We start from the raw sequence: 25,425 nt of genomic DNA, 5'->3' as shown, positions 1-25,425 counted from the left end.
TTTTCATAGCCTTCATTTCCACTTTCCTGACAATCAACCCCTTCTGCAAAGTTCCCCAGCACTGCCACACCTGGGGCTTCATCAAAGAAGCTCTGATTTCCCTCCCGCAGCCCTAAGCTGTCAAAAATCCTCCCCACTGACTATGGGGCCAGCATCTTAATGGGCTCAGACCCACTCCCACTTTGTCTGCCTCCTTCCCCAACCCTGGAGCCCCTCACGAGCCATCAGCATCCTCCTCCTCCTCCTCTTCCTCCATCACCTGGGGGAGGATGCTTTAGCCCCTTCCTGACGCCAAGACAAAGGTAGCCTGAGAGGACATTGTAGCAGGAGGGAGGAAGCAGGATTCAATTCAATGTAAGAGAAATTTTCCAAACCGTGGGATCTGTGTCAGGGTGGACTAGACTGTTTCAGGGAGTGGTGAGCTCTCCGTCATTCAGGCAGAAGCGAGCTGGTCACTTATGGAGGGAGAAGGATGCTGCGGATGACTTCCCTTCTCCTCCCTCCGTTAAATGATAGGATTGGACAAGGTGACCTCCGGCTCTCCATGTGTGATCCTGCATCTTGTGAATCTATGATCACATGGAAAACTTCTTCCCTCCTCTCCTGGAGAAACCCTTCTCCCCAGAACTGAAAGCGCCATTAGCATAGATACTAATAATAATAATTCACATTTGCCTGATTTGTAAAGCACTTTCCTTGGAAAAGCTTTGTGAGACTAATAGCAAACCCAGATGAAACAACAAAACCCAATGATTTTGTGTCCTAGTTCAGGGTACTGGGGTTCACACCTCACCCACCATACTTAGAATCACAAAATGAGATTGAAATCGGGCAGTCACAGACAATAGTGATTTCCTAAACCGTTGGTTTCTTCCTCAGTTTCTCCTGGGCTGCATTCCCCGGTCTCAGGGGATTTCTGGGCTTCCCAGAATTCCCACCGATCTCAGGGCTGGGATCCAACCTAAGATTTGGGAAGCCCAGAAATCAGGCAAGGACAGTTGTTCTGAGTCCAGATGGGAAAATTCAGAACAATTCAATTCAAATATTGAATGTTCCCTATGTATGAAATCCCTGGGATATACAAGAGAAAAAAAACAGCCCTGTCTTCAACAAACTTTCGTTTTATTGGAAGGCAATAACCTGAACACAAAAGAGGAAATGAAAAATAATTTGAGGAATGGAGAAAGTAGGACAAATTGAGGATAGGACACAAGGATTCCAGTGGGGTCACCGAGCTCTTTTCCCAATTTGTCGTACTTTCTCCTCAGGATTTCACAAGGCAAAGGCGAGGCAGGTGATTCAAGAAAAGAGAGAGAACCTAAAAATCCTAGAAATAGAAAATTTGGGGGAAATGTTGAGGGGAAGGGCAGAATTTGTGACCTGGAGTGATCCAGGAGGGATAAGTTAGAGCCAGTCACGAAGGGCTTAAATGAGAGAGAAATTTGCATTTTATCCTAGAAGGAATAGGCAACCATTGAAGCTGTGTGAGCAAGACAGTGACCTACTCATACCTGTGCTTTAAAGATATCACTTTGGAAGGTACGCAGAGAATTATTTTTTCCAGCAGTATTTTATTTTCTAAATACATGTAAAGATAACTTGAAACATTCATTTTTGTAAGACTTTGTGTTCTAAATTTTTCTCCCTCGCTTACCTCTCCCCACCCCAAGATAGCAAGCAATAGGTTATACATGTACAGTCCTTTTAAACACATTTCCTTATTTGTCATGTTGTACAAGAAAAGTAAGACCCAAAGGGGGAAAACCACAAGAAAGAAAAACAAACAAAAAGGTGAAAATACTATGCTTCCATCCATATTCGGTCTCCCTAGCTCTCTCTCTGGATGTGATTGGCATTTTCCGTCCAGTCCACTGGAGTCTGGGCAGAGGATTATTGAAGAGGGAAGAAGATGAAGGGAAACTAGTTAAGAGGCTCGGACAATGGCCCAGGCAATACATGCTGAGACCTAAGATGGATAAGTAGCCCAGAGATAGAACCAACAAGGCAGAAACTTATTGCATGTGCAAGGAGTTGAGGTTGACTCTACTGGAACGGTGGTTTTGTCCACATGGAAATAGGGGACTTAGAGGGAAAGGTTGGTGGGTAGGGAAGGTGATGAGGCGGCAAGAGAAAGAACTGGGGAAGAGGCTGGGGGTGAGGAGAGAGAGGAACGAGCATTTATCATCTTCCATTTGCCAGCCGGGGAAGGTAGAGTGCCATAATGCATGGAGTAGTGGGCAGGAGTCAGGAAGACTCATCTTCCTGAGTTCAAATGCAGCCTCAGACACGGACTAGCTTTGTGACCCTGAGCAAGTCCCTTACCCTGGTTTACCTCAATTTCCCCATCTGTAAAATGAGCTGGACAAGGAAATGGCAAACCACTTCAGTATCTCTGACGAGGAAACCCCAATGGGGTCACAGAGTCTGAAATGACTCAACAACAACAAAATCTTTTTTTTAAGTAGAGAAAAGTGTAAGATTGGCTGCCCTCCTGGATAGCTAAAATGCCTTTTACTTCCAAATAGTAGATTACAGGCTTAGCATCTGATCCATCCGACACAAGGATCAAAACTAGGTATACCCATAAAGGTATATGCCCTTTTCCAATTCTACCCACAGATTTCATGTTCCCCTCCCTCTGTCTCTGTGACATTTAATTTAAACTAGTTAACTATTTAAACCCTCTAACAATCTCCACTCCTATAAGCATTAGGGTTTGCATAGGATTATGCAGTCCTGGCAACCCAGGGATGGAGATGTTATTATCATCCCCTTTTACAAATGAGGAAAATGAGGTACCCAGAATCTCCCAGCCAGTAAGTATCTGAGCCAGGGTTGGAACTCAGATTCTCCTGACTGCAAGCCTCCATATTCAAGCCCCTTTTTGGGCACTGATGGCCTCTCCTAGTTTAGTTCCAGCTTGATTTTCCTGGGTTTATTTCACACCCACAAACCAAAAGCCTTTGTCTAGCATCAATAATACTCTCTTTAAATGTATTGTCTAACTCCTTTTAGAATAAAAGCTTCGTGGGGGGTATGGACGGCCTCCAAATTTTGGTAGAAGGACTTGATATTTACACAATATTTATTTTCATTCATTCACTCACTCATTCCAACCATCTTCCATTCAAATTAGCCCATTTGCTGCTCATTGAATTTATCCTATCATCTCTTTACGTATGGGCAACTAGATGGCCCAGTGGATAAAGTGTTGGGCCTGGAGTCAGGGAAACGTGAGTTCAAATCCTTGCTCAGACACATTCTAACTGCTGTTTGCCTCAGTTTCCTGATCTGTAAAATGAGGATGACAGCACCCACTTTCCAGGGTTGTTGTGAGATCATTTTTACTTAGCGCAGTGCCTGCAACATGGTGGTTGCCGAATAATTGCTCCCTCCCTTCCCCCTCTATGTAAAACGTCGTTTGCCAAGGACCGAGACTGTTTTGGTTCTTTCTGACTTTTATGTCCCCAGAGGAGCCTGGCAGAGCTTCCTGTACAGTAACAGGCACCTTGTTCCTTGGACGGGATTGGGCCAGATCACACATCGAGTGACTGACACAGGCCATGTCTGAGCCCCAGGCTTTGGCAGGGACGGCCACTGCCACCCCAGGAAGAGAAGAGGCACGGAGGTTGCCTCCTGCCCGGGCGGATGTTCCTTCCAGCCATTCATCCCCCAAACACTGGGAAGCACCCAGTGCCGGAACGCCCAACAGGCCGCTTTCGGTGGGCTGGTTTCAGGGGAGGGGGTCCGGATGGGGCGGCCCCGCAAGCCCGTGGACACCTGGGGAAGGGGGGCTGGAGGCGCCCCGCGGTGCGGGTTCCTCCTCCTGGAGATGCTGATTCCGACAGAAACCATCAGAGCATCAGCTCAGTATTTATTTATAGGCCCAGGGTGGTGAGGGACCGAGCCAGGCAGCCCAAGTTTTCAAAGTCTAAGCAGCTTTCAGAGAGTCGGCTCTTTCTGCTGAATGAGAGGGAGTTTGAGGAGGAACAGGGGAGGGGAAGCGATTACAGAAGCTGGATGCAGGGGTCGGGCCTGTCAGGGAGATCATCTGTTTCCTGAACAAAATGAGGCTGGAGAAGGGAGGGAGAGCCGGGGCGGGGGGAAGGAGGGAGAACAAAGGAAACATCAGCAAATCTGCCGGGTGGCTCCTGGGCCGGGTGGTCCCTGGGCCCCGCATCCCTCGGCCGGCTTTTGCTGCCCAGACAATGGCACCCCAGCTCCATCACGAGGGCGAGCATCCCTGAAGGTCGGCTGACACTACCTGGGGCAGGAGGGGTGCGCAGGGGCCCGAGCCCCAAGATCAGGGCCAGTCTCATCCCGTAGCCGCCTCTTGCTGGGAGAGTCCCCTCCCCACCTTTGCTCACGGGGCTGAGTTACAGGAGGCCCTCCCGCCCCTGGCCGTCCGTGAGACAGCACACAGAAGCCGGGGGGAGAGGTCCAAGGGAGGGGGCATCGGTAACGGGGGGGCTAGAACCCAAGCCCCTTGTTGTTGGGGACGCTTTTCTTTCTTCAGTAGCTTCCCTTTTTGTTTTGCATGTTCTCTTTTGTCGGGAACTTAATAATCAACAGAGACATTTTAAGATACAAGACGCATGAGGGAGGGTTACATAAGATGCTGTGAACTCCTGTCACATCCGATTGGATTATTTTCAGAATATATGTTAAGTTTAGTGAAGTAGTAACAAGATGGTTGGGGGGTTGAATGCCCTTTTCTGTGCATTCTTTTTAAAAATGTTCAGTTTTAAAATGTTTTATGATGCTCTTTCCCCCATGTCCGTTCTCACGCTTTTGCCTCCCAGGCCCCCTCTCAGAGCTCCTGTGGCCCGGCCCGGCACCCCTCTCCCCCCCCCCTCCAATCTGCCTCTGCTCCTCACCCATGCCCTTATGTCTGCTCTGGGTCCCTGCTCTCTGGTTGTGGCCCCTGGGGACAAGGGCGAGCTCTGCTTCTGGGGCTGAGCCCCAGGTCACCTCCCACAGGTGAGGACCACAGGTGGGCAGTTCCGGGTCCTTCTCCAGGGCTCTGGGAGGATGGTTGTCAGGGCCCTGCAGCCAGGACTCACCGAGCTGAGCCAGGCCAGGCTGAGCCCAGGAGCAGGAAAAACAGGTTTCAGAGACTGCCATGCAGTGACCTCCCACCCAGAACTGCCTCGTGGCCAGAGTAACCCTGCAGGAAACAGCACGAGAAGGTTGGCAGCAAGTCCGTAGGGCCAGTGTGGGCACTGTGAAATCCCGCTGTGGGTGGGTCAGCCCGGCCTGGAAAGGCAGAAGTTTATGGGGGAGGCTGTGTGTGAGAGATAGAGAGACAGAGAGAGAGACAGAGAGACAGAGAGACAGAGAGAGAGACAGAGACAGAGAGAGAGAGAGAGAGGGAGAGAGAGAGAGACAGAGACAGAAAGAGACACAGAGAGACACAGAGAGACAGAGAGACAGAGAGAGAGAGAGAGGGAGAGAGAGACAGAGACAGAGACAGAGAGAGAGAGACAGAGAGAGAGAGAGAGAGAGAGAGAGGAGAGAGAGAGAGACAGAGACAGAGAGAGAGAGACAGAGAGAGAGAGAGAGAGAGAGACAGAGAGAGACACAGAGAGACAGAGAGACAGAGACAGAGACAGAGAGAGAGACAGAGAGAGAAAGAGAGACAGATAGAGACAGAGAGAGACAGAGAGAGACAGAGAGAGAGAAACAGAGAGAGACACAGAGAGACAGAGAGACAGAGACAGAGACAGAGAGAGAGACAGAGAGAGAGAGAAACAGAGAGAGACAGAGACAGAGAGAGAGACAGAGAGAGAGAGAAACAGAGAGAGACACAGAGAGACAGAGAGACAGAGACAGAGACAGAGAGAGAGACAGAGAGAGAAAGAGAGACAGATAGAGACAGAGACAGAGAGAGAGAGACAGAGAGAGAGAGAAACAGAGAGAGACACAGAGAGACAGAGAGACAGAGACAGAGACAGAGAGAGAGACAGAGAGAGAAAGAGAGACAGATAGAGACAGAGAGAGACAGAGAGAGACAGAGAGAGAGAAACAGAGAGAGACACAGAGAGACAGAGAGACAGAGACAGAGACAGAGAGAGAGACAGAGAGAGAGAGAAACAGAGAGAGACACAGAGAGACAGAGAGACAGAGACAGAGACAGAGAGAGAGACAGAGAGAGAAAGAGAGACAGATAGAGACAGAGAGAGAGAGAGACAGAGAGAGAGAGACAGAGAAAGGTCTCACTATTTGTCAGGAACTTTGTTAAGCACTGATGATACAAATTAAGGCTAGGAAGCCAGCAGAGGAGTAGAGAAGGCAGATGTGTGGAGAATAGGAGGGGTTTGGAAGCAGAAAGGTCTGGGTTCAAATTCTCCCTTGGACACTTAATAGAACTCTAGGTGAGTCACTTGCCTCGTTTGTGCCTCAGTTTTCTTATCCACAGTAATTGTTCAGCCCAAGGAACTATGGACATGGCAGCTATGATGGGTCTTGTTATGATGGTCTCCAGATGATGTGGTTCAGTGGGTGGGGCCCTTCCTTGCTGAGCGGCCATCTAAGGACCGCCTTGCCCCACTGGACCCTCCCTGACACTAGCCCTGAATCCTGACTTTCCTCATCCACCCTCTGGGTCTCCCCAGGGCGGCAGCTTAGAACAGAGCCAGACGGGTGAGGAGGCAACGGCCTGGACACTCCCACTCTGTGTGACTTGGGACAATCATTTTCCCCCGGGCCTCAGGTTCCACAGCTATAAAGTGGGGGCTCTGGATTATTCCATTAACAAGGCACCCTAGTACAGTAAAGACAGAATGACCCCCTTGAATCTTCTCTCTGCCCAGCCGTGGGCTGCCCTCTCCCCTTCAGATACTGGGCAGGGCGCCCTTGCCCAAAAGCTCTCCCCGTTCATCCCAGGCAGCTTAAATCTCCATCAGAACAGATCCCCTCAGGGCTAAAAGCCCTGTTCTCCACTTTATTCCCACTGGCCTTGCTCCTATGATGCTGTTCAGGTGATTCCAAATACCTACTAAAATACCTATTGTGTTCTTGATTTGCTTGGTCTTGCACCTGTGGTGCTATTTAAGTGATTCTAAATCCCTTTTCTGTATCTCTTCTCTCACTGGCAAGAAGTTAGAAACCACTGCCCCCTGTCCTGCCCCACCCCGCCCTCCCACCCCATCAGGCCTGGGGACCCTCCTGAGGATGGATCCTGCGCCTCTCCCTTCAGACCGGATGGTTCCTGAGGTCAATAGTGTTCCTCTTCTCTCCGATCAGGGAGTTAGGAGAAAAGGGGCTTTGCCCAGGAGGGCAGACGCAGTAAATCTACCTTCAGATTGGGCAGGAACTAGGACTTTCCCCCTCAAACTGAGTAATCCGTGAGGGGAGAGACTGAAACTTCCTTCCCCTTCACATTCGGGGGTGGAGGAAATCTCGGAGCACCAGACCCGATTTCCCTCATCATCCTGAAAATTCTTCAGAATGAAGACAACGGTCCCTCTACACACTGGGGGATGCAGATGGAGCCTTCCTCTCCTTATTCTCCCCAGGGCCTCTACAAGCAAAAGGGGCTCCCTAAAGCTCCTTGAGCAAGTGACCTCACTTCCTGCCTCTACAAGACAAAGCAAGAGCAGCTTGAATAAATAAGGGCACAGAAAATAAATGTGCTTTCTCTCTCTCTGCGGGCTCCCTGACTTCTGGAAGCCAACAGTTCCCCAAATCCAGGAAACTCAATGCAGTGTTCATTCACCCCACTGCCAATGACGTCTCCTTGCCAACCAGCCCAAAGACCTACAAGCTGGCACTTGGGGGAAAGCCTGGAGCCCTCCTGGAAGTGCCCGGTACAGGCCAGAGAAGGGCAGTGTGGGAAAGTGAAGGACTCTAAGGGACACCGAGTCATTTTCCTGCCCTGGACCTGAGGACTTTCAGCCATCCAGACAGAAAGAGTCTCAGAGTAAGGATTAAGAGTCTGAAAATGAGCCCCCACCTCTCATCTTGGAAAACCCCTCCTGCTTCTCTGGTTGAGAGCGGAGTTTAACCTTCATGCTCCAAGGGAAGGTGTATCAGGCCCTTTTCTGGGTGTGTAAGGAGGAAGAATGACAGGACCTGTGATTGTGAAGGGAAACAGAACTCCCACAAGGAAGCTGCTCTTCCAAAAGAGATGAGCAAACTATCCTGCAACTTACAGCTAAGAAAGCTTCCTGGACACCAGATCCAACTCTCTACCCACTAAGGGGAGAAGTTTCAAAAATGCTTCTTGAATTGAATTGAACTGACCTGAAATTAACTGAACTAGACTAGGCTGAACTAGATTGGATTTGATTGAATTGGATTGGAAAGAATGAACTGAATTGGTACAATGGAAAGAATATTGACTCTGAAGTAAGAAAATGACTTTTCTTATTGAACATGGGCCAGTCATTTAATGTCCCTTGGTCTCAGTTTCCTCATCTATAAAAAGGGAAATGGTGGACTAGAACCTGGCTTCTTAAACTGTGGTTCATGACCTCATATAGGGTCTTGTGACTGAATGAGAGATTTGTGAAATTACGATTTCTTATCAGTAATTGTTTGATTCGTATGCCTATTTTACATACATATATACCCAAGGTCATGTAAAAGTTTCTTGGGTGAAAGGGGATCAGCAATGGAAAAAGTTTAAGAAGCCCTGGACTACATGACCTATTTGATCTCTTTCATCTTTTTATCTTTGATCCTATTATATATTAAATCTGTCTCTTTGGATCTACCCTCAAAGGATCGACCAGGGAATGCTGAGGGGGAAAACTCTGCCCTACGACCCTATGATCCATGTGTCCATGACCTCCATTAAATCAGGTGACAACTTTCAGTCAGGATTTAATCGATAGTCTTTGTCCATTGCTGTGGACCACTTTTGGTCTTTTTAGATATGCATCCCAATAGCCCACCTGGTGAGGTATCTCTCTGTGTTGAGTTAAATTGGTCCTCATTCATCAAATACAGTCTAATGCAGAGAAGGAGCTGATCTGTATCTGAAAAGGGATTTTTCTCTTTGGGGAGTTCCCTAGACTCCTCTCCCCAACTTTCTATTACTGACCCTATCAGAGCTGACTGAGAATCTCTGAGAGCCTAAGTGGGGTCATCTCCACATTGCAAAGGCAAAGGGTTTCCCTGGGAGAGTTGATGAAAGGAATTCACTGTGTAAAGTTTTAACCAAGACCTCTAGAAATGAGAGTTGTCATTGGCATCATCCTCAGGATGATTTCCCAGAAAGGAAAACAATTAAACCCTTGCTTTGAATTCCTCAGACACATCACTTCATTTGTCTGCATCAGGCTTAAAGTCACTAACCTCTTGGTATCCAGAGTCACAGGAAACAGTACTTGAATCCAGATCTTCCTGGTTCTGAGAGGCACTATCTGGTTTCTTCCAGATAGCAAAGCTGCCTCTCCATCCCTGTTATAATTGAGGAACTGAGGCACAAAGAAATAATATAGAGAACTATCAGCTGAGGAAGCCCCTAGTAATGAAGGTAAATGGCTTCTATGTGCCTTTAAAGTTAAAAGAGTTGCCTAGAACCATGAGAAGTTCATTGTTTTACCCAGAGACACACAACCAATATGTCACAGAGGGGAGAGTTAAATCTAGGTCTTCCTGTCTCAGAGATCAGCTCTCCATTCATTAATGAAAAGCAATCATACATACGAGCTCTATTTTTACCCATTTCCAAATAGGAAAGAGAAAGTATCAGCAGAAATCCTTCATTAAATCTAGACTGAATCCTGCCTGTTAGTAAGACTTCAAGTCTCATCGCAGTCCTTGTCCCCATACCCCATCAGTTCCTATTTTCCCATATTAATCCCCTAAGAGCTGGGTTCAAGTCTAACATTCTCCAATTCACCTGCATATCAGGACATTGTCAGCATGCTGTCTTTGATCTCCTATGCCAGCACTAGCTCTGTGGCTAATGTATAGCTCAATAAAGGGTGCGCACTATCAAGCTGGAAGAAACCTCTCTAGTCCAACCTTGTCAATTTATAGATGAGAAAATGAGGGGAAATGACACACCCAGGTTTACATAGCTAGTCAACAGGGCAGAGAAATGAGCCCAGCCCGTTTTGTCACAGTTTCAGGACTGTCAGAAGCCTTTGAGGTTATCCAGTTTGGCCCTCTCCTTTGACAGAGAAGACACCATCCAGAAATATCGCATAATTTCTTTGCCCAAGAAACTAGGGTGGGATCTGAACCCAGAGCCTTTGATTTCAGATGAAATTCAATTTCTTCTGCAGCAAGTCAGTCCAAATCCAGAGCTCTTTCCAGCATAGCCCAGATGTCATCTGGAAGAAAGATCAGTCTCAGACTGCTTGGCCCCAAGGGCAGAACAAAGTCTCAACACACTCAAAGAGAGACAGATTTCAGCCTAATGCAAGGACGAGCTTCTTAACAAAGATTTCCAAAGTGGAATCAATAACCTTGGGAGGTAATGAGTTCCCCATCTCAGGTGATCTTCAGGAAAAGCCTGGATGATGGCCTGTCAGGGATCCTGCTCGGAAATAAATGATAAGAGCTTGAGGCTCCGTGATTCTCTTTTGGATGGGAGGATGCTGTTTGAGCCTGGTCTTGGCTGCGGAAGCTGCTGCACCTGGCCAGCTGTGTTTTCTCAGCACATTGATTAGGAATCAGCAGCATGTTACCATAATGGGACCTCAGGGCCTTTGGGGGCTGAACTGAAGCTAGTGACAGTCAGCACTTCCAGGCCTGCGGAGGATGAGCCTAGAGCTGGGTCCATTGTTTCTGAGGACAAAGAGGAAGACAAAGGAGCCCAGAGCTGCATCTGCTGGCCCCACAGACCAGGCTGGTCCTCCCTGCTTTGGCCTAGGATTTACAGGTGGGAGGGATCTCAGGTAGGAAGCATCCCCCTCCTCAATCCTAGCCCTGACTACGAATCAGAGAAAGGCTAATGGGAAGACCCCAGGACTAGGAGTCAGGAAAGGAGTAATTCATTCTCTCATAGAATCACAAATTATCTAGTTCAACCCCTTCATTATAAAAATGGGTAAACTGAGACCCAAAGTCATATAGGTAGTAAGTGGCAGAGCTGGGATTCAACCTAGGTCCTCTGAGAAATATGCTAAGTGACTTTGTCACTTAACTTCTGAGCAGTGTCCTGATATGTAAACTATGAAGATCACAAAAGTCCTTCCAGCTTTAGTATCTTATGTTCCATGAATTCACCTACTTATGTTCTAGGGTCTTTCCCTTTCTAACATTCCATGTTCTAAGGCCCCTTTCATCTCAGATATTCTAGGTTCTAAAATCTCCTGTTCTTAGATCCATTCTAGCTCTGACACTCTTTGCTCTAAGATCCCTCCCAGCTCTGACACCCTGTGTTCTAAGGGCCCTCCCAGCTCTGACCTCCTGGGTGCTAAGGGCCCTCCCAGCTCTGACTTCTTGGGTTCTAAGGGCCCTCCCAGTCCTGACATCCTGGGTTCTAAGGGCCCTTCCATCTCTGACATCCTATGTTTTAAGGGCCCTCCCAGCTCTGACCTGGGTTTTAATGGCCCTCCCAGCTCTGACCTGGGTTTTAAGGGCCCTCGCAGCTCTGACATCCTGGTTCTAAGGACCATTTTGGCTCTGGGACCTTCTTGGCTCTGACCTCCTGGGTTCTAAGGGCCCTCCCATCCTAACATCCTGTGTCCTAAGAGCCCTCTCAGCTCTGACATCCTATGTTTTAAGGGACTTCCTAGTTCTGACTTCCTGTGTCCTAAGGGCTCTCCCAGCTCTGACCTTCTGGGTTCTAAGGGCCCTCCCAGCTCTGACATCCTGGTTCTAAGGACCCTCTTGGCTCTGGGACCTTCTTGGCTCTGACCTCCTGGGTTCTAAGGGCTCTTCCAGCTCTGACATTCCAGGTTCTAAGACTCCAACCAAATTTGTCATTCTGTGTTCTAACATTCTGCTTACTTTACCAACCTGAAAGTATAACAAAAATGTGGAGGTTGTGCTAAGTTATTACTCTGTTCTCTCTTCTCTCCTGTTTTTGCCATAACACACTAAACCCCAGGGAGGGAATTTGTGAGTCAGTAAGTGTCAGAGCAGAGATTGGGACCCAGGATCTTCTACATCCCTCAGTCTGTCTGCCCCATCACACTGTCTGCCTGAAATCTCGGTCATCTCGGCCCTGAAGGCACCCACCCTGGCGCAGGGATGAATGAGAAGGAAGGGAGATCCTAGCTCTCTCCTATCCTTTTCCTCTCCCTTGCTTTTTCCTGCCCTCTCTGTCCACAGCAGTTGTGTAGTCCTGCCTTCCCCCCACCCCCAGGACAGCCCCCTCCCCTAGAGCCCCGCATCCCTGACTGGGTCCTTCCCAGAAAGCAGGAGAGCCTTGTGGAGGCCCAGCCAGCATGTGCTACTCTTAATGTAGAAAGCAAAACTAATCCTCTTTAAGATAGGTCTGTTTATTTGCATCCCAGGCGCCCGAGTTAGATTGTTTTATCCTCCCCCCTGAGCAAACTGAAGGGTTCTCAATTTATCCTCCCGGCACAGAGAGACACCAGATTGTCAGCAACCAGGCACACACACAGCAGCCCAATATAGTCTTCCAATTATCTTTTAATTTCGTTCCTGTCTTCATTTGTTTATTCCGCTTTTTCCAAGAAGAAAAAAAGAAGCTGTGATTTATAGAGTTCAGAGCCAGCCAGCACGAGTCGGGCTCCGGTGTTCACCTGCTCGTGGGCTCTCGGGGAGGGAGTGGCCCCCACCTCCCAGCTGCAGCCCCCAGGAGCCAGCTAGAGGGATGCTTCTCCAGGGACCCAGAGCTACAGAGGATCTTCCTGGGTGGAGAGAGGGCAAAAAATGGGGTGGGAAGGACCACCCAAAAAAATTAAAGAGCTGGCCCAGATACCAAGGGATGCAGGAAATGCGGGCTCACTGGGGCTGAGAAATAATCCACAGACCTCTGGGAAGGTGGGGGGCAGGAGGGTAAGAGGGGAGAGGCCGCAGAGGACTTGGTGGCTGCTCTCCAGGAGAGAGAAATGTAAACTATGGGATACGTGCTAGAGATACACAAAATAGATAATCAGAGAGAGCAAGAAACTAGAGGGGGGAGGATGGAGCAAAGTGGGAATTGATATTTCGGTTCCACTCCTGCTTATAGAGCGATGATTCAATGATGCTGGGTTCAAGTCTAGTTTTTGTGCCTGTCACTAAACAGGGACAGGAAGGATAACCAGGAGATCCCTGTTAAACTGAATGGGTCCAACCCCCAGATTGTGATAATGGGAAGAGGACTTTTGCCAGGAGGGAGCACCTCTGTGGATGAACACGGATACTTTGACATTCCCAAATGGATCTGGAGGCCGTGCTAGCAGCCCAGCTCTTGGAATAAATGTTTGTGGAATGACTTATTTCCACCAAGATTTCAGTCATTGTTCTCTGCAAACACCTTTCTAATCTAAATTCTTTTCCATGATGCTTTCATAAATTCAAAGACTTAGAACTAGAAAGATCTCAGAGACTAGTCCAGCCTCCTGATTTCATAAAGGGTTAAACAGTCTCATGTTAGTATCTTATGTTCCATGAATTCACCTACTTATGTTCTAGGGCCTTTCCCTTTCTAACATTCCATGTTCTAAGGCCCCTTCCAGCATGAGCAATGTTGACTTTGCTCAACAAGATCACAGTTAGCAAGTATCTGAGGTAAGAATTGATTCAGCTTTTCTGAATTCCAAGATCAGCTCTCTGTCCACTATGGTACATGACCCAATATGCTCAAGGCACAGCGTTGGGTACTAAGATATGAAGTCCCCCCTTAAAAATAATTCTTGCCCTTAAGGAGCTTATAATCTACTAAGAATTGCAAGAAGGAAAGAGACAATTTGAGAAGGGAATAAGCACTGACAGTTTAGGGGGATTGGGAAAGGCTCCTATAGGAGGTAAGCCCTCTTAAGCCATATCTAAGAGCAGGCTGGAAATTTTGATAAGGAGGGCAGTGAAGAGAGGACATTCAATGTCCAGGAGGCATCCTGGGCTAAGGTACAGAGTCAGTGCCCATAGGTCTCTAAAATGCCCTTGCCCCTCACCTCTGATCTGTATTCCTTCCCTCTCCTTCTGAAAGACTGGCTCTGAGGACTCCTTAATTCTATGCTCCCGGGGCAACCACATGCTTCAATTTGCTCTTCAGTGGTTTAATGTCCTCAATTGATTTTGTGAAAACATATCAGTCAAAATAATATTATGGGGTGGAGGAAGGGGGCTGTCAATTCCACAGGAGCTAGATGGCCCTGGTAGAAGTCAGGACTCAAGGGTGGAAGGTATGTTCATTAACCCCTTAGAGTCCTCGGTTTCCTAATCCATGAAACAAGAATGACAAAATATTCCCCTTCTACTTCAGAATTTTTTTTTTCCATGAAATTTAGAACCAAAGCCTTGAGTTGTCAGAATGACTATGATGATTATGGGCTGAGTGATCCAGTGCAAGTCACTTCTCAAGGAAAGAAACAATATGACTTTCCTGAAGATGAAGGACGAGCAACTGCAATGGTTCCGGAACCCCTGGTTCTCTGACTCCAAATCCGGGTCTCCATTCCATGATTGGAATGTTCTTGCTCCTCACAGAGTCTCTCTTTTTCTTTGGCAGCAGCTCAGATGCCATCTTCTGCATGAACCCTTTGCAGATTACACACAATTTGTGTCCTTCCTCCCAAATATCTTGTATTTATTCTCTTCACATTTATTCATCATATATTTATTTGTGCATATACTGTCTTCCCAGATAGAATGTAAACTCCCTGAGGGTACAGACTATTTGATTATTCTCTTTGGTATCCCCAGTGCCTGACCTGTAATAGGCACTAAATAAATGCTTATTGATTGATCGATCCACACTGCCTCCAACTAGTGAGACCCAAGTGTAGATAAAATATTCTGTAAATCTTAAAAAGCCATATCACTGTCACCTCTTATTATCCTCATTATAATGTTAAAAATAGGTGATTGATCTATGATGTCACTGATGATAATGCATTAAAGAAGTCATTGGAAAACAATGTCGGTCTGGTCACGCAGACATGTCTATACTAATCCATACCTGCTTATTTGTCATGGCTAGTAAATAAATGCAGTCATTATTTCTCCCACAAATTCTGCCCAGATCCAAGTATTCCAAAGAGAAAGAACTGTAAGAGGTTGTCTATATTTGTTCACAGTGCTACCCATCACCCAATTGGAAACCCAAGTAACTCAAGCCCAGCTGGAGAAGAAATCCTCTCGACTACACCCCAAACTAATGGTCATCCAGCCTCCAGCTGAACTTCATACTTGAAATGATGTCTTCCTAGCTCCGGACCTGACAGCTAGCTTCCCCTGGCACATAATTAGTTGTTTAATAAATGTTCATTGATTTCCTAGCTGTGTGATCCTGGGCAAGTCACTTGATTCCAATTGCCTCAGCAATAAACAAACAAACAAATAAATAAATGAATAAATAGATGAATGAGTAAATAAATATAGATAGATAAATGTTCATTGATTAGATACTATTTGTAAACTTACTTAGCACAATGTCTGGCACATAGTAGGTGCTTACTAGATGCTTATTTCCTTGACTCCTCCCCTCTCCATAACATCCAGTTAGTCATCCAGTTCTCTAACCTCCAGTTATCTCTCTTTCCTCCCCTTCCTTCCTCTCTCCCAGTTGCCACCATCCCAATCTCCCCAGTCACCTCTCACCTGGATGAGTCCAGTAGCCTCACAGTATCAGTATCATAGGCTCATAGTATCATACAGTGTCAGAGATGGAAGGTATCCTATTGTCCAAACTCTTCATTTTGCAGACACTGATAGGAGACTCACTATTACATGGTGCTGAAACAAAGATCCAGCCTTTTAATGTCAACCTTCTTTCTCTGGCTGCCTGACTGAGAATCTCTTTTAGTTGGAAGTGACCCCTGAGACCAGCCCCACCCTCCAGCCAGAATTCCCCCCACAACATCCAGGACAACTTAGACTGGCTTTGAAGACCCCCAGTGATGAGGAATCTGCTCCCTCACCAGCTTGAGACATCCCCCTTGGGAAGGGTAGGATGAAGAAAAGGTTGTCCCTTACCACCAAGCCCAAGCATCCACCCATTCATCTTCATTCCACTCTCAGGGTTGGCAAACCTTCCAAATCCAATCACTTTGTGAAGTATCAGCCCTTGGATTCCTTCTGACTTTCCTCTTATAATTAGGTTTGGCCCAGCGTTCCAGCCTGCCCAAAGCCTTGCAATCCTGACCACATTATCCATCTCCCACCAAGCTCTGGCTCATCTGCAAAGTTGAGCAGTACAGAGTCAATTAGTGATCTCTGGGGAGCTCCTCTGGAGACAGCCCTTCAGGCTGACATCAAATTCTGAATATACCTCATTGCTCTATCTTTTGTTTCAGTGGGTCCTGATCTCAGAACCTCCTTAGGGAGTCATCTGGATGGAGAGCTGGACCTGGAAATAGGAAGTTCTCATTCTTGGTCAGTGAGGCCTTTGTGACCCCACTGGACTTTTCTGGTGGTTTGCCATTTTTCCCTCCAGTTCATTTTACAGATGAGAAAACTGAGGCAAATGGTAAAATGACTTGCCTAGGATCACACAACTCTCAGCTCTTCTCTCAGGAAGACTTCGGGCACCATGATCTATCCACTACACCTTCTAGCTGAAGTCAGGAAGATCTGAGTTCAAATCTAGCCTCAGACACTTACTAGTTGTAGACCATAGGTGTTTGCCTCAGTTTCTTCAACTGTAAAAAGTTGAAGGAAAGGGGTAATGTGAGGTTGTCATGAAGGTGAAATGAGATCATAACTATAAAGCATTTAGGACAATGCCTAAATCTACTATTTATATAATAAATACCAGAGAAATGCTTATTCCTGCCTTTTCTCCTTTCCTTTTATACCCTTAAAAATTATTGCTATCCCTCCAAGAGCTTTGTTTATGTGGGTTAAAGCTACCAATGCTTATCATATTAGAAATTAAAACATCTTTGGTATTATGAAAAAAAATTAAATTCTCAGACCACCCTCCTCCTCCCTCCCCTCCCCCCGAAAAGGGCTCAGGAACCATCAGGGCTATTAACTCCATGCTTTTGAGGACCACTTTTCTTTCTTTTATAAAAAATTTATTGATTTATTTTTAAAATTCATTACTTTATGAATCATGTTGGGAGAGAGAAATCAGAATAAAAAAGAGAAAACCTTGGGAGAGAAATAAAAACAGAAAAAAAGAAGTGAACATAGATGTTTTGATTTACATTCAGTCTCCATAGTTCTTTTTCTGGATACGAATGCCATTTTCTGTCCAAAGTCTATTGGGATTACTTTGGATCACTGAACCACAAGCCTTTCATAGTTGATCATCGCACATTCTTACTGTTATTGTATACAATATATTCCTTGTTCTGCTTGTTTTGCTCAGCGTCAGTTCACATAAATTTTTCTAGACCTTTTTAAAATCAGCTTGTTCATCATTTTTATAGAACAATAATATTCCATTACCTTCATATACCACAGCTTATTTAGCCATTCCCCAACTGATAAGCATCTACTCATTTTCCAATTCTTTGTTACCATCAAATTTTTTGCACATGTGGATCCTTTTCCTTTCTTTATGATTTCCTTGGGATACAGACCCAGTAATGACACTGCTGGGTCAAAGGAAATGCAGAGTTTGACAGACCTTTGGGTATAGTTCCAGATTGCTCTCCAGAATGGTTGGATCATTTCACAACTCTACCAACAATGCATTATTGGACGACCCCTTTTCTAACCTTAATCTTTTCATTTTTTCCAAATTGCTTTGCTAAAACCAAGTAAAATCTATCCATGGCACTCTCTGATATACTAGTCTACTAATCCATCAAAAAAAAATTAAGTAATATCAGTCTAGTTTGACCTATTCTTAATAAAACCATGTGGGCCCTTTGAGAGCACTGTTTCCTTTTATAAATATTTGCTAATCATCCCTCCTGAAGGTTGGTGCCTTTCCTCTAAGAATATCTCCAACTTACCATATCTCAATTTTACATAGTTATTTGTGTGATGTCTCCTGCATTAAATTGTAAGACTCTTGAGAGCAGGGAATGCTATATTCTCAGTACTTAATTAGCATAGTGCCTGACACACAGTAAATGCTTAATATTTACATTCTAGAATTTTGCCAAGAATCAAAGCCTGGCTCTTGCTGGATTCATTCTCTTCCTTTTTAAAAAATTGGAACATTTACCTCTCTCCCATATAATACCTACTTGTTTTCCAGCCTTTCAGAGATCAAAGACACGTAGTTCAATAATTATATCTGCCAATTTTTTCAGTATTTAATATAAATATAAATTTAATATAATATAATAATTTAATATAAATAATAAAATTAATATAAATTGAATATAAATATAAAATAAATATAAATTTAATATAAATGTATGTATATATATATATCTATCTATACATATGTAGAGTTATAGATATATATACCTCTGAAGATTAAAAAAGTCACAAGTCAATCAAAAAACATAAAGAGATCCATGGGGGACATGAATTGACTATAGCCCATCACCAAGGGATAGGTGCATGAAAGAGGGGTTTTATAGGATTTCCATGACTAGAAAGGGAAGCAAGAGCTTCCTTTATTTAACAAGGAGAGTTGCCCTATAGCCAAAGGACATCCTAGCTCCATTGGTAGCATCCAATGTCCTTCTATCTTTTCCGTGGAAAAGGATCTGGATCTCATGGTCTCCAGCACATCAGACTGGAGGCATCAGGAGGATGTATGGGAATACATGGTGAATGAAAAAGAGCACCCATGCTGCAATTCTCCCAGCTGGAGGGAGAAACAGCTTGGGTGAGATGACAGAAGGATTCAAGCATCCAACTTCCTCCTAACTGTCCTGTGAGGCCTGGAATGCAATTATTATCATTCTCATTTTACAAATGAGGAAAGTGAATCACAGGGAGGGAGTCCCCTTCTCCAAGGTAAGGCAATAAGGAAGTAGATGAGTCAGAATTGAAAGCAAAGTCCTCTGGCCCCAACGTCATTGTTTTTTCCATACTGACCTACAAGCCTTCTTATTTATGTACCTATTTCAGGTGTTTTCTTCCAACCCCAGTGCAGTCAGTCATCCATCCATCCATCCATCCATTCATCTATCCATCATCCATCCATCATCCATCCAACTTGCACAAAAGGTGAAACTAATAAATCTTATCATGGACTGTAGGATTTAGAACAGAAAGGGATCTCAGAGATCACCTTTCTAACACATACAACCCCACTTTTATATATGAAGAAACAAAGTTAGGAAGGAAAGGAGGGAAGAAAGAAGGCGGGGAAGGAGGGAAAGAAGGAAGGAAAGAGTCCGTTTTCAAAACCAGATTCCCTGACTACACATTACAGTTCAGATTCTGTCCTCACAGCTCTATTCACCTTATTCCCCTCCTGGCACAGGTTTGTTATCTACAGATAAAGATCAGATTTTTTTAACTGGACATTCCAGGTTCTCCACTGTATGTCTCTGTCTGTTGGAGCCAGAAGGGGTCTTGCAGTTGCCTAGTCCAGTTCCTTCATTTTAAAACAGAAAAAAAAAAACAAAGTGCCTTAGAGACACACAGGGAAGTTGTGGCAATGATGGGATTAGGATCCAGGTTTCCTAATGCTCAAACTCTTGTTTTATTTTGTTCCTTCGGAGTCCTACAGCTTTTCTCCGCCCATATCCCAATTACTCCTCTTAACTACTAGTGGTCCTGAGGTAAGTAGAGTAGGACCTTCTGTAATAAAATGCTGTTTTGCTAACTCCCTATTCTGGGCCTCTCTGTAATAATAACAAAAACTTACATTTGCATATCATTTTACCTTTTACATTCCCAGGGACTGTCTCTATCCCAAATCATATCCCAATATACAGCACTTTAGCTTGCATGTATTATTACTCCTATTTTAAATACCAAAAACTCAAAGCTAGCCTGTGTAGCCTGGATTGCAGAAGCTCCCCACCCTCTCTCTAGAGTATAAGTTGCTTGAGTAATCACTTCACTTTTACTTTTGCATAGCCAGTGCATTTTGAACTCAATTAAGTGATAGAGCAAGAATTCAAAATGGGTCATAGCTTTAGACCTGAAAGCATCCACAGTAAATAGCCATATAATTCAACCTTCTCACTTTGAATAAGAGGACACTGTCATTTTGATTATATTGGTCCTGCCTACCCATGAACAATTAATATTTCTCCTATTATTTAAATCTGATTTTATACATATAAAAAGTATATGTATATCTACATATATATATATATATATATATATATATATATATACACACACACACACACACACACACACACACACACACACACACACACACACATATAATTTCGTTTATATACTTCCTGGGTTTGTTTGGCAGGTGTGCTGCCTTCCAGGTACTTTTGACTACAGAATTATTTTAAATAACTATCACTTCTTGCAGGGTTTTATTTGTGATATATAGTAATGCTGATGAGTTTTGTGGATTTATTTTAAATCCTCCTATTTTGCTAAAATTATTTATTGTTTCAATTAACTTTTTAGTTGAGTCTTTGGGATTTTTCAAGTATATCATCTCATCTGCAAAAAGAGGTTGTTTCATTACCTCATTCCCTATTCGGATTCCTTTTTCTTCTCTTTTGCTATTGCTAGGATTTCCAGTAGAAACATTGAATAATATTGTATGTTTTTGAGCAAATAAGTCATTTTGATTATTCTAAGTATCCAAATTAACTAGAGAAAACATATGGAGGAAGACATTTTCTACAGCTGATAAATAGAAGCATGAATAGAAAGGTTTTACCCAGCCATACATATTTGTGTCTAATCACAGCCGTTTCTGGGAGAGGCAGGGGGAAAAATAGTAATAAATAAGTAAATAAATGTATATGATAACTTTATTCTGTCTTCAAAAGGAATGGGAAATTGCACATAATAGATTTGCAGTTTCATGTACAATCATTCTTTTTATATTATGTTATGGAAATGATTTATTTTATTCCATAAATTCCATCAATTAAATTATTTCATAAATTAAAAATAAAATAAAAATTTAAAAACAGAAAAAGAAGAAATGGAAACCTAGAAAGAACAAACAGGATCCTACCTATTTAGACCATGCTTCCTGCTTACAATTCAGAGAACAGAAGCCTGAGTGAGTTAGGATTAAAAAGTGATCTCTCCAAGGTCATACAGGCAGACAAGAGTTGAGAAGGGATCCAGACTCTAGCCCTCTGACGTTGATTTCTGACTCAAAGTGCAGAGATTTCCTCTAGAAGTTGCTGCCCCATAAAGGGCTCCGCACATTTTCAGGGACTTCAGATAGCCAAGAGAAAACTTTCCGAGCTCGGAGGGACCTCAGCTAGCCCCCCCAAAGACCGGAATGAGGCCCGACAAGTGCTCATCCAGCCTCTGCTTAGAAGGACCGCTTCCCCAACCGGAGACTAACACTACAGAGATGGGCTCTAAGCTTCTTTTTAATAAGCAGGCTGGAGAAGAAGGAAGGCAAGGAAGGGGTGTAGAGCCAGAGAAGGGGGGAGGTCAGATCAGGTGGTTTGGATTTAGTTCTTGGCTCAGGCCCTCAGCTGCTCTGTGTTCCCAGAGGCCTGCAGCCTGCGTGCTCTCCTGCCCCCTCCCCTCCTCCGGGAGCAGTCATCCCAGCCCCCACAGCTGGACCGACCGGGCAGCGGGCAGGAGGAGCATCCCCAGCAGGATCGCTTGCCCCCTGACATGAGGCAAAGCAGCAGGCCGGGCCCCTCCCTGGCCAGGGAGCCTTGCAAAGTCTGAAAATGACAATAGCCCCAGACGGGGTGTTTCCGGGCATCAGGTGACTTGTAAAGGATTCTGCTTCTCCAGCTTCCTGGATCTCTGTTTACCTGGATGACAATAAACTTGCCCAGCTGGGGCCGCGGCTGCCTGCGCCCTCCCCTCGTCCACCCCATGCAAAGCACCCATGGCAAGAAGGCGTTGCCCGCGGGCCCGCTCCCTGCCAGCCGCTGCCCCGGAGGTGCCTGCTGCCAGCCAGCCCAAAGTCACCTCTCTCCCGCCGGGGCCCGAGCCAACGAGGAACCCCTCGAAGCGGCGAGAACCAGTTCTGGTTGGGCAATAATTAATCGGATTCCTTGCATTCCTTGGCCGCTGCGGGGCCCGTTGCCCCAGGATGAGCCACAGCAGCTCCGCGCCCTGGGACTGGCATTCGGACATGCAGTTTACTGGAAAGCTGGTGTTCTCTGCCGCTGCCGTGCTCCTGGGGACGCTGGTATACAGGCTGTACAAGTCCTGGCCGGCCCGGAGCCCCCCCGGGGGGGGGACATCGCCGGCCGACGCCGCCCGGGAGACAGAAGGCGCGGGCCGGCCTGAGCCCGCCAGCTCCTCGCCCAGGGCTGGGCTGCCGGCTCTCAGAGCCCGGGGCCGGGTCAGCAGCGAGGAGGGGGCCCGAGGCTCCCCGGCCTGGGGGAATGGCCAGCCAGAAGGGGCCCGCGGGGCCTGTGACCTCAGAGCCGGCGGCCAGGCGGACCTCGGAGACAGGGGGGAGAGAAAAGGGGCCGGCTCCCCCCGAGGGGAGCGGCAGCCCGGAGCGGTCGGGCGGGGGAAGGACCGTCTCCTCTCTCTCAGTGACTGTGACCCGGAGCCGGGACTTGCTCAAGCCGGTGAAGCGGATGGCCCGGTGACTCACGCCCAGAGCCTGGTCTCCTCCTAGACTGTGTCAGGGGGCAGGGAGAGGGGGAGGCGCGCGCTGCTCCTGGCCCAGAGAAGGCTGCCGCCGGTCGGGAGGACATGGACAGGAGCTGGGTCTTCCCCCAAGCTGCGGGGGTCAGCCAGGACAGCTTGGGGCTCATCAGGGCCACCTCGGACATGGGCCTGGCGGTCAGCCAGCGCGCCGGGGACGCGGACACCTGCTACCTCTTCTCCTCCCTGGCCAGGGCTCAGATGGAGGAGAACCTTCTTGGGGATGAGGCGCCGGAGGAGAGGCCTGGGGGGGCGGGGGGAGCGTCTGCCGCTCCTGGCCTAAAAGGGAAAATCTATGACTACTATGTGGAGTCTACCTCCCGATCCGTCTGCAGAGACAGGCTGGCCCCCCCGGCCCCCGAGCCTCAGGGCTCACCCCTGCCCCGCAGCTTCCCTGAGAGCAGTCCCTTGCCTTCCCCCGGCCGGACCCATGCTGCCGAGAGCGCCGAGGATACCTGGGAGAGCCCCCCTTCCTCTCAGGGCGCCTCCTCACCCCCAGGGCCCAGCCTCAGCCGCAAGGAGAGCTTTCTTCAAATCGCGGAGAACCCCGAGTTCCAGCTTCAGCTAGACCGCGCGGGGACCCCCGGCTCCCACCATATCCCCGCGGCCCCGGCCTCTCCAGACCTCAACCCACTGGGAGCCAGTCTGGAGCCCAAGGTGGAGCTGGTGGCCGGGACCAATTTCTTCCAGCTCCCCCTGGTCCCGGGGGCGGCTCAGAACACCCACCTGGACCTGGGCAACTGTTCGGAAGTGCTGCGGCTGGCCAAGAGGGAGAAGCTGCCCGCGCTGAAGGAGGCCGCCTACAAGGTGATGAGCGACAACTACCTGCAGGTCCTTCAGAGCCCGGACATCTACGGGGGCCTGAGCGGCGCCGAACGCGAGCTGATCCTGCAGAGGCGCCTGCGCGGGCAGAAGTACCTGGTGGTGGCCGACGTGTGCCCCCAGGAGGGCAGCGGCCGGCTCTGCGCCTACGACAACGAGCGGGACGCCTGGTGGCCCCTGGCCGGCCTGCCGCCGGAGGCCACGTCCAGGGGCTGCGCTCTCTGCAGCCTCTTCAATTACCTCTTCGTGGTGGCCGGCTGCCCGAGGGCCGGGGGGCGGGCCTCCAACCGGATGTTCTGCTACAACCCGCTGACGGGCATCTGGAGGGAGATGTGCCCCCTGAACCAGGCGCGGCCCCACTGCAAGCTCGTGGTCCTGGACGGCTACATGTACGCCATCGGGGGGGAGTGCCTGTACACGGTGGAGCGCTACGACCCGCGTCAGGACCGCTGGGCCTTCGTGGCGCCCCTGCCCAACGACACCTTCGCCTTGGCCCACACGGCCACGGCCTGCGACGGGGAAATCTACGTCACGGGGGGCACCCTGCGCTACCTGCTGCTCCGCTATTCGGGCCAGGAGGACCGCTGGCGGGCCAGCCCCACGGCGGGCGGCAAGGACCGCACGGCCGAGATGGCGGCCGTCAACGGCTTCCTCTACCGCTTCGACCTCAACCGCAGCCTGGGCATCGGGGTGTACCGCTGCAGCGCCCGGGCCCGCCTCTGGTACGAGTGCGCCACGTACCGCGCGCACTACCCGGCCGCCTTCCAGTGCGCTGTGGTGGACAACCTCATTCACTGCGTGGGCCGCCAGTTCCACCTGCGCTTCCTGGCCGACTACGTGTCTCCCCGCTTCCTCCCCAACGAGCTCCAGGGCTTCCCGTCCCCGCAGGGCACCCTCATCCCCACCGTCCTGGTACTGCCCGCCCGCCACGTGGCGCAGACCAGGGTGTAGCCCCGCCCCGCTCGTTTGGAGAGCGCCCCCCCTTGGCCATGCAATGGCGGAACCAAGGAACCTGGAGTTGAATCCTGCCCAGCCGTGGGACAGCCCTTATCCCTTCCGAGCCTCCGTTTCCCCATCTGTAAACTGTGAATCTGTAAAATCATCATCATCATGGTGGTTGCGGCAGAGGATCTGTAACCCTGTAGAATGTGTTTGATATTTAGAGCATTTGTGTTTCTTTGACGCCGGCTCTCCTTTTGCTGCTCCCCAAATCCTTTCCGCGGCTCAGCAGACAATCTCCCGGCCTTACGACAGCCAAGCCATTCCCACTTGGCCACCCCCTGGGCCTGAGCATCCGCAAACCCAACTCAGCTAAGAGAGGTTTCAAATGGATTCTGTACCAGAAGTTCTTCCGGGGTCGTAGGGCACCAGGACAGCAAATGTCCCTTCATGGGCTCCAAAGACCCAGATTCAAATTCTGCCTCCATTGGTCACTCGCCTTGTGACTTGAGACAAGTCCCTGAAATCTCCCAGTTTCCTCGGCTGTTCACTGAGGGATTCCGAGATTTCGGAAGCCCTTCTCCCTGAGCCTACGGACCTAACAGATTTACTGCGGCTACCATTGGTAGCCTTCAGAAGTCTAGGGCCAGCCCTTCCGCCCCAGGCCGCGAGAGGGCTTCTTGCCAGGGCCCTGCCCCTCACTCCCGGCCCCTCGAGCCCCAGGTGCGCCAGTCTTCCTAATGGCCCTGATAGTCACCCCCCCCAGGCTGCCCCGAGGGCCCCAGCCCTGAGCAGTTAGGAAGCGCCCGTTTCTGTTGTGTCCCCGAGTCCCCGAGAAATCACTGGGCTCTCGAGGAAAAAGCCTCGAATCTGTTGAAATCTGGCTCCGCCATTTGCTCCGCTCGGAGATATTGGGCCCCATATTTTCATTTGCACAATGAAGGGACT

General features: G+C 48.1%; 1 protein-coding gene across 1 annotated transcript; it reads left to right on the top strand.

Annotated features, from left to right (window-relative positions):
• The first annotated feature begins 20,882 nt into the window (after positions 1-20,882).
• On the top strand, positions 20,883-24,720 carry KLHDC7A (kelch domain containing 7A). Its single transcript, XM_051990838.1, has 2 exons — positions 20,883-22,684; positions 22,741-24,720. The coding sequence occupies exons 1-2, from the start codon at positions 22,148-22,150 to the stop codon at positions 24,487-24,489; spliced, it is 2,286 nt and encodes a 761-aa protein (XP_051846798.1). The 5' UTR covers positions 20,883-22,147; the 3' UTR covers positions 24,490-24,720.
• Positions 24,721-25,425: the final 705 nt, after the last annotated feature.

Source organism: Antechinus flavipes, chromosome 3, assembly GCF_016432865.1.
Source record: "Antechinus flavipes isolate AdamAnt ecotype Samford, QLD, Australia chromosome 3, AdamAnt_v2, whole genome shotgun sequence".
Classification (NCBI taxonomy): Eukaryota; Metazoa; Chordata; class Mammalia; order Dasyuromorphia; family Dasyuridae; genus Antechinus; species Antechinus flavipes.
The sequence above is the reverse complement of the archived record's forward strand: the minus strand, read 5'-3'. Positions and strand labels throughout refer to the sequence as shown.